The 8,484-nt window shown below is 56.2% G+C and overlaps 1 protein-coding gene across 1 annotated transcript in view; it reads left to right on the top strand.

Annotated features, from left to right (window-relative positions):
- Positions 1-1,161: 1,161 nt before the first annotated feature.
- The window catches only part of TREH (trehalase), a 9,322-nt gene continuing 1,999 nt past the window's right edge, over positions 1,162-8,484 (top strand). The window contains exons 1-11 of the mRNA XM_014526751.2: positions 1,162-2,562; positions 4,050-4,150; positions 4,410-4,557; positions 4,652-4,739; positions 4,852-4,952; positions 5,204-5,296; positions 5,601-5,717; positions 6,089-6,211; positions 6,947-6,996; positions 7,453-7,647; positions 8,196-8,413. Coding sequence (XP_014382237.1) covers positions 2,468-2,562; positions 4,050-4,150; positions 4,410-4,557; positions 4,652-4,739; positions 4,852-4,952; positions 5,204-5,296; positions 5,601-5,717; positions 6,089-6,211; positions 6,947-6,996; positions 7,453-7,647; positions 8,196-8,413 — 1,329 coding nt within the window. The 5' untranslated portion in view covers positions 1,162-2,467. The remainder of the gene's footprint in view (positions 2,563-4,049; positions 4,151-4,409; positions 4,558-4,651; positions 4,740-4,851; positions 4,953-5,203; positions 5,297-5,600; positions 5,718-6,088; positions 6,212-6,946; positions 6,997-7,452; positions 7,648-8,195; positions 8,414-8,484) is intronic.

The raw sequence follows: 8,484 nt of genomic DNA, 5'->3' as shown, positions 1-8,484 counted from the left end.
CCTGTAACTTTACTAGCTAGTTGGTGGACTATATTAATAAACTTGCTCTTAGAGGGATTTTAGTTGGGGAGATTTATGCATTTCACAAAGATGATAAATTGGGGGCTGGCAATGCTTTTGGGCAGAGTGTCAAAAACACAACCTTGACTTGTAAGATGTTGGTGTGCTGGGGCAGAAGGTAGGGGAGCCATGAGGGGCCTGATCCTTAGCTCCTTTCCTGCTGTCTGCCATGAGGCCTGTGCGCCAAGCAACATTTTTTGGCATGCCACACGCTGGCACCTGTGCCAGGGGTTGCCTACCCCTGGGCTAAACGATGTACAAGACCAAGTGCTTGTCCAATATCACCCAGCAGGCCAGTAGCAGAGTGGTGAGTAGAGCCTGGCACCTATGGAGAGTCAATTCTTGAGTTTTTATCAGCTGATTTAGCTTTGATGGCAGGACAGGGCAAAGATGAAATCTCTAGTACAATTGACCATGTGAGGTCCTAAACCTATTCTGGTATAGGGGGGGAGGAGGGGAGGGTGATCTTTGCATTCAAGAGCTTTCCCTGACTGCTACAAAACATCTATAAGACATTGTGTTTTATTCCCCACTGTTGATATGCATGCTACGCCAAGTGTGGGACTCTTGTAGCAGCTTAGGTTGTATGTTGTGCATCCACTGATGCATCTCAAGCAGGTCCAAGGAGGTGATCCTCCCCATCTATGTGACACTGGTCAGGCCGCAGGTGGAGTACTGTGTCCAGTTCTGGGGGCCACACTTCAGGAGGGATGTGGCCAACCTGGAGAGGGTCCAGAGGAGGGCCATTCACATGGTCAGGGGTCAGCAGGGCAGGCCCTACGAGGAGAGGTTATGGGACTTGACCCTGTTCAGCCTCCGCAAGAGAAGGCTGAGGGGGATCTAGTGGCCATTTACAAACTAGTCAGAGGGGACCAGCAGGCATTGGGGGAGTCCCTGTTCCCCCGAGCACTACCAGGAATGACTAGAAATAACGGTCACGAGCTGGCAGAGGGTAGATTCAGACTAGACATCAGGAGGTGCTACTTCACAGTCAGGGCGGCTAGGACCTGGAACCAACTTGCAAGGGAAGTGGTGCTGGCTCCTACTCTGGGGGGCTTCAAAAGGAGGCTGGATGAAGACCTTGCTGGGGTCATTTGACCCCAGTACTTTTTCCTGCCGTGGCAGGGGGTCGGACTTGCTGATCTGCGCAGGTCCCTTCTGACCCTAGAAACTATGAAACTATAGGTTGCATTGGGTCATGTAAAATAACTCCCCGAGTTAAAAAAAATAGTAAAAATCAGTGCAGCGGATCTAAAGAAACATCTGCTGCTATTGAAATGCAGTTACCCAGCCCCAGACTTCTGTGGCAATAACAGAAGAGAAGCAGTGTCTGTGTTTAGGGAAGTAGCATTAATTATATAAGGTCTGTTCTGTCATTGAAATACACTAGTGCCGCAATGAGCTTAAAATCCGATTATAAATGAAGGGAGTTAGGGGAATGGAGAGGCATTGCTGGGAAATAATCAATACGGAGGGCATTTTAAAAGGATGGGTTCAGGGGGTGGGAAGCTTCAGCAGTGGAGTCTGTATTGGCAGAATTAAAGCCTAGGGTGGGTGGCTGGGGAACACAAACTGCCCTGTAATGGGACTTGGCAGGGCTGATGAAGATTTTCATAGGATTCCTGGTGTACCTCCAGGCCAGGCTTTGGTGGGGAAACCTGTCTGCAGACCCTGGGCTCAGGTGAAGGAGAAAGTTGGTCTGGGTTGGTGAGGTGGCTGCTTCCCCCTTCCTAAAGGCAGCATGCTCTAAATAAAGCTGCCTGTGGGACGAGCTCTTGCACCAGGTGGCTGCAGCTTGTCCGCAGAGACTGTGGGGAAGTGCAGGAGACCGGGGGAATGAGCGCTTCCTGCTGCCCCGCGCTGCGTGGAACTCGCAGGCTGCCCAGGCAGATTGTCCGGAGTTTATTGTGCGGCTCCTAAGGTCTGTGGCTGATCTCCGTGGGGGTACCTAGAGTCCACCAGGCTTCCCCTCCCATTTCCTCCCTGCTCTTCTCCTGGGGCAAGGCGCAGCATTGGTAAGGTGCCACACGCGGGCTGAAGCCTCTCCCTCAAGCTGTCCTGATTCTATAGTCCCTGATGTCTGTGGATGCCGCTGTCCTGGCTGAGATCTCTCGTCTCGAGAAGAGGTGCTGTGCATACACCTATGGCTGGAACTGCTAATGAGGACTATGATTGGGCTGTCTGTGAGGATTAAAGCCACTGCCAGCTTCCTTTGCTAGGACCCGTTGAAACTGCCACACCCCGTGAAGGCAGCAAAGCACTTTTACAGCACACATGATTTATCTCAGACTTTGCTTCCTGGACTTTGTTCTGCTAGATTGTTAAAGCATTTCCCTGTGAACTCCATACCTCAGGAGCCAGTCACCATCTAGCACTCCTCCTGAGCAGTGTAGCTGGTGCTGCCAGGATGCTGGGGACAGTCTGGCGCTTCCTTGTGGGCATCTCCATTTCTGTACTAGGATGGCAGAGGCTGGGCTGTGGCCTCCCACCTCCCTGTGACAGGTAACTGCTGTGCAAGCAAGCTACTCCATGGGCACGGGTGGGTCTTCCGGTGACAGATCGCGGGGCCCAGGGCTGTCGGTTGCTTTTTGTCTGTAACATATCCTAGCATCTCCTGTACAAGTTGCAGCTGTTGGGGGCACATCACTGCCTGGTGCAAGGGGCTGGACCTGATGATCTTCTGAGGTCCCTTCCAGCCTTGCAATCTATGACTCTATGGAGCGTGAGGGGAGCAGCCAGTGAAGCCTGTGTGTAGTCCAGAAGTTTTTCTTCTCTCTGAGCCCACTCTCAGCTGCTACAGTCTCTAGAGCTATGCCTAATACCCCTCAGCCATCCTCCCCAAGGGCCTACCCTGGCTCGGAGGACGTGCAACTGTCGGAGCTGGATGTGGTGAGAGCCTTTCCCTTGTATTTGGGCAGAAATCTCTGCAGGCATAGTTGGAGGACAAGGATCACCACCCCGAGCTTATTCATATGGGTGACGGGGGTTTCATCATGACTTGCTACCAAGTGGTAGCTGCATGTTCGCCTGGGAATCATGAGATTTCTTCTGAGTTTGAGAGGAACTGAGGTGCCGCTTGGAATTCAGAGGGTATGTTTGCATTGCATGGCTCTGGCGTAGACTTGCAGGATGGATAGGAGCTTCAGCAGAGCTGTGCTGTGGTTAGTCATTGACTCTCATGGGAACTGCTTGCCAGCAATTAAGTGGAGTCCTATTGGTGATCCCTTGAAGAGAGAGTACTTGGCTTCACAGAGTCTATGGCAGCTTGTCTCCAAGAGCTACCATCTGTTCTCACCCTGTCTTTGCTCTGCTCCACCAGGTCTGTGCTCCTGGCAGACTGGCAGCTTCCTCTGCTGTTTGTTTTGGTGAAACGAATGGTAACTTCACAGCAGATGCAGGCATTGGCAGGGTGCCACCCTGGTGGACCTTGACCTTCTTTACTGACATTGACTGGGCTTCAGGCTGGCGCTGTTGTTTTTGTTGCAGGGCCGGGATGGTGTCCGATAGTGTAGCAGGGCTGGGCTGTGTGGGTCTTTCCTGTCAGAGCTGATGCTCAGCAGGTGCTCTCAGATGTGCTACGCAGTTGTGTGACGTGGCTGTAACATGCCATGGTCTCATGTGCACAGGAGACGGTCTCGATACATTCTGGTGTGCACATGGACCCTCGAGGACAGTCTGAACGCAGCAGTTGAGGGACTATTTAAAGTCCTGCCATGGAAAAATCAGTGGGTTCTGGATCTGCGTTGATGCCCAGGCAGGTTGCGCTTTCTTGTATCAGTGCACTTACACCCCAGTGCACGCATGCACTGACAGTGCAGCCCATCTGTTCCCCCTGCAGCATGCCTGGGCCCTGACCCAGACCATGCTTAAGGTCTGCAGGTCACTGTCCATGCTGATGAACTGTCTGTTGCAGTGCATATAGCAGGCTGTGTACAGAATGCGACCAGGAAGGTCTGAATCTCACTTAGCCTGTTTTTCTCTTTTTGCAGCAAGATTTACTGCACTGGAGACCTCCTGAAGCAGGTTCAGCTGGCCAGGCTCTTCCCTGATGCAAAGCACTTTGTTGACATGCCCCTGCGGAAGCCAGCAGGTCAGCACAAGCGGCATGGCTCAGGCTGCAGAGCTGCGCTGCTTCCTTTGCTCCCAGACACACACCTGCAGTCTAATCGTTCCAGTCCTGGGCTGCAGTCACTGCCAGCCGGATCTGTGCCTGTCCCACAGTAGTCGTGGGCCACGAGTGGGAGTCTGGGCACTGTGCTGTGCAGTGCAGTGGTATGTACCGCACTGGGAGAATTGCCACAATACCTTGGTCCTGGCAGGGGTTGCTGCAGCCTCTTCTCTCTTCTCAGATGTGGTGCTGGCAGAATTTCAGCAGCTGATGGCCAAAGCGCAGAAGGGCATTGTGTCCAGGACGGAGCTGCAGCAGTTTGTGACTTTGTCCTTTGATGATCCAGGGAAGGAATTTGAGCAATGGGAGCCTCAAGACTGGAAAAGCAGGTGTGCAGTGAACCCAGCCAGATCCCTCTTAGTGTGAGCCTGGCAGGAGGAGTCCTGGGGAGTTCTTTCCTGCCAAATTCTCTTTGCCTTCCAGGCCCCAGATACTAAACAAGATTTCTGACCAGAAGCTCCGGGCATGGGCGTCGGAGCTGAACACCAAGTGGAAATCCCTGGGGAGAAAGGTAGTTGGGGTGGAAAGCCCACTCCCACTGGGCGCACATGCCGCAGGCCAGCTGTAGGGTGCAAGGAGTGGTCATGGGGCCTGGGAACCAGCCTGGCTTGTCTCTTTCTCAGATCAAGGTTGCTGTAGAAGCCCAGCCAGAGCTTTACTCCCTGATCTATGTGCCAAAGCCCCTGATGGTGCCCGGCGGCCGGTTCATAGAGTATTACTACTGGTGAGTCCCAGCTGGGCAGGGACTGCGTCTCACGCTGTTCTCAGTTGCATCACTGCCAGCCCTCTGGTCTCGCCCTAATCAGGTCGAGCTGGTGAATATGTTGTGTGTGTCGTCCCCAACCCCGCCAATTCCCCCTGCACTGCAGGGGCTATTCGAGGCCTCCCTCTTGGGGCTGGGGCTGCTGTATGCAAGGCTGAGCTTTGTTTCCAAGCCCAGATCACCTGTGGAGGCTCACTCCCCTTGTGCTGCAGGGATTCTTACTGGGTCATCGAGGGGCTGCTGCTATGTGACATGCCTGCCACGGCCAAAGGGATGATTCAGAACTTCCTCTACCTGGTGGACCGGTGAGAGCTTGCAGAGTGGGGACACCAAGTGCCTGGCTGCCTTAGGCCATCATGTCTGTGGGGGCCACAGCTTCCCATCTAAGAGACGTGAGGGAGTCAGCCCCTGCTCCAGCTGTGTCCCGCCCCTTTGGGCATGAGCTCTGAGGGGGTGGAGGACAAGGGAGGGATCTCTCCAGTCTGCTGGCTTTGGCCCTGTGCCAGCACTGGGGCTGGGATGAAGCTGCCCCAGTGCGTGGTGGGCAGGGTGGTTTGCTGCAAGCCTGCCCTGCTGTGGAGCTGTGACATGGGTTGTCCCAATGGGCAGGTACGGGCACATCCCCAACGGAGGGCGGGTCTATTACCTGCGCCGGAGCCAGCCCCCCTTCCTCACACTGATGATGGACGCCTACCTTGCTCGCACCAATGACACGGCCTTTCTCAGGTGGGCATGAGGTCCTGCTGGGCACACTGGTCCTGGTGTCCCTGGCGGCAGGGCAGGCTGGGGACCCTCCACACATGCCTGGCACCTGCCTCCTGGCCTCTTTTGTGTGCCAAGTCCTTGAGTGTGCTTCTCTGCCTTGCAGCACAAGTGGGTCCCAGGGGCTGCAGAAGACACGGGTCTGTTCCCTGGTAGCCTGAGGCAATGCAGCCTCCACGGCTGGGGGCCTGGGGAGCTCTGCTGTAAAAGGGAGTGTGGGGCTGTGACCAGTGCACAGATGGTGGGGGCAGGGTGGCTGTGCTGCTGGAGCCCAGCCTGGTTAGTCGGCTTGGTTGGCACTGGGGGGATGCTGACAGGCCTCCTCTGGCCCCCAGGGAGAACATCCACCTGCTAGAAGTGGAATACGAGTTCTGGCAGCGCAATCGCAGTGTGACCATCACCGTGGGGGGCACAAATCACACTCTTAACCGCTACAATGTCCAGGTTGGGGAGCCCAGGTAACAGCCTAGAGGCACTGCCCGAGCAAGTGATGGGCAAAGAAGCGAGACTCCTGGGTTCTAGATCAGCTCTGCCATGACTTGGCTGTGGCCTTGTACCCCAGGGCCCCATCCTCTCCCCTTGTTGCAGGGGCTGCTGCCAGCACTGGGCTTGGCAGACACCAAGTCTGTTCTAGGGCCCGTTCCCTGCCTCCTGAATGTTGGCGCTGGGGTTCAGCTCTGCTTTGCTCCTCAAAAGGCAGTGTCTGGCTGGGTACTCTTCCCCAGCACCGGGCAACATGAGCCACTGCAGCAGAATGCAGTGGCTGCAGCAAAGGCCTTGTGGTCACTTGTTACGCAGTGAGTCGTGCTTGAGATTCTGAGGGTTACTGATCAGGTGCTCCAGGAAGTCCCTCCAGCCCAGCCCAGCAGCATGGTTGCTTGGCAAGATGTTGACCTGGAGAAGATGTGGAGGGGTACAGCGTCCCCGGACTTGTGTTGCTGTTGGCATCTGGCCTGGTTGCTGCCCTGCAGTGCTGGCAACTGGACCCTGTGGCTCCCTCAGTGGTAGTGATGCTGGCAGAATTTGCCCTGCTTCCTCAGGTCCCGGCTCCCTTGCGGAGTGTGGAGAGGCCTGGTGCTTGCTGGCACACCATGTCTGGTGGTGGCCAAGGCTGCTGCTGCTTTGAGCAAAGGAACGGCAAACACCTTGATGGACCTGGTGTGTTCCCCCCCCTCCCCCTCCTTTCCTTGCAGACCAGAGTCCTACAGTCAAGACTGGGAGCTGGCAGCTGGCTTGAGTGACGGTGAGGTCTCTGCATCACACCATTGTCCCCAGCATCAGCAACCTGCCCTGCTCCTTGCCGGCTGCACCCCATGTGCAAGGAAGCAGAGCCACTGGCTGGGGCTGGGCACCGGGAATGGCCTCTGTGAAGGAATCGCTTTTTCTGCATAATAGGATGTGCTGCTGGCCCTGAATGTTCTGGCCATCAACAGCCCTGGGCTCGGCTGGGCGAGATCATGGCCATCACTGCCACTTGGGTGCTGCTTTGCTGGGTTCAGTGTGATTCCCCAGGCCCTTCTTCCACCTGCACTCCAGAGGGTTGCTTGGGTGGGGGACCCTGCCTCCAGCTCGCTGCTGTCCTTCATACCCATCTGATGCACATGCCTTGGCACCTGTGTTCACCGTCACAGGGCATGCCCTGGCTAGGCACCAGCCCTGCTGCCAGAGGGGTCCTAAAGTGATTATTTGGTGCTTGCAGCTGCCAGGCAGGAGCTCTGGGCAGAGCTGAAGTCTGCAGCAGAATCAGGCTGGGACTTCTCTTCACGCTGGTTCCAACCCCCCACGCACACTGCGACACTGAGGGACACGAAAGCCAGCACTGTGGTGCCGGTGGACCTGAACGCTGTGCTGTGCAAGACAGAGCGCCTGCTGGCAGACTTCCACAGGCGGCTGGGTAAGGCACTGCTCTGGGAGCAGGGCTACCCCTCTGCAGCAGGGACCCCCCCGCTCTTGGAGCAGTGAACTTGTCTCCTGCACCATAACTCCTGCCCTTGCAGTTGGTGCCCATGGCAGTGCAGCATATTGGCATCTCTCTGCACTAGCAGAAGGCATCCAGCTGCACTCTGCCCTGGGTAAAGCCCAGGTGTGGTCCCTTTGCTGCTCTGTTGAGCTGAAGGGGAAACAAGTGTTGTTGGGATGTGACCTGCTCCAGGCCCTGACTCTTCCTGGATAAGGGGCTGCAGCAGACAGGGTATGAACTCGGGCACATCCCTACTGCCTCTCCTGTGTCCCAGCTCGAAGCTTTATGCCTACAGCCCAAATGTGCTGGGAGAGGGTAGTCCTGGGCTACAAGTTTGCCCTGCGCTCAGATCTGTGCCCCGCTGTTCTGGGCCTTCTCTCTGAGGATGTCCTGCCAGCCCATTGCAAAGCAGCGGCTGGGGTGGGTCCTGCCACAGGCTGCTAGGGCTCCACAAATAGCTGCGCTTGCTCTCGCCCCCCAAGGCAACAGCTCCAAGACTGCTCAGTTCCAGGCTGCACTGGAGCACCGGCTTCAGGCTCTGCAAGCTGTCCTGTGGGATGAGGCGGCTGGAATGTGGCTGGACTTCAACCTCCTGACAAAGCAACTGAACCCAGCCTTCTACCCCTCCAACCTGGTGCCCTTGTGGGCCGAGTGCTTTGTGGATGAGGCTGTGGTGGGGAAGGTGCTGCGCTATCTGCAGGTGAGCCCGGCTCCAGAGCACGAGGACATGGCCTGTGCGCCAGCGGAAGGGGGTCAGCCTCCACTGCTCTT

Source organism: Alligator sinensis, unplaced genomic scaffold, assembly GCF_000455745.1.
Source record: "Alligator sinensis unplaced genomic scaffold, ASM45574v1 scaffold1352_1, whole genome shotgun sequence".
NCBI lineage: Eukaryota > Metazoa > Chordata > Crocodylia > Alligatoridae > Alligator > Alligator sinensis.
This window is presented reverse-complemented; position numbering and strand designations above follow the sequence as displayed.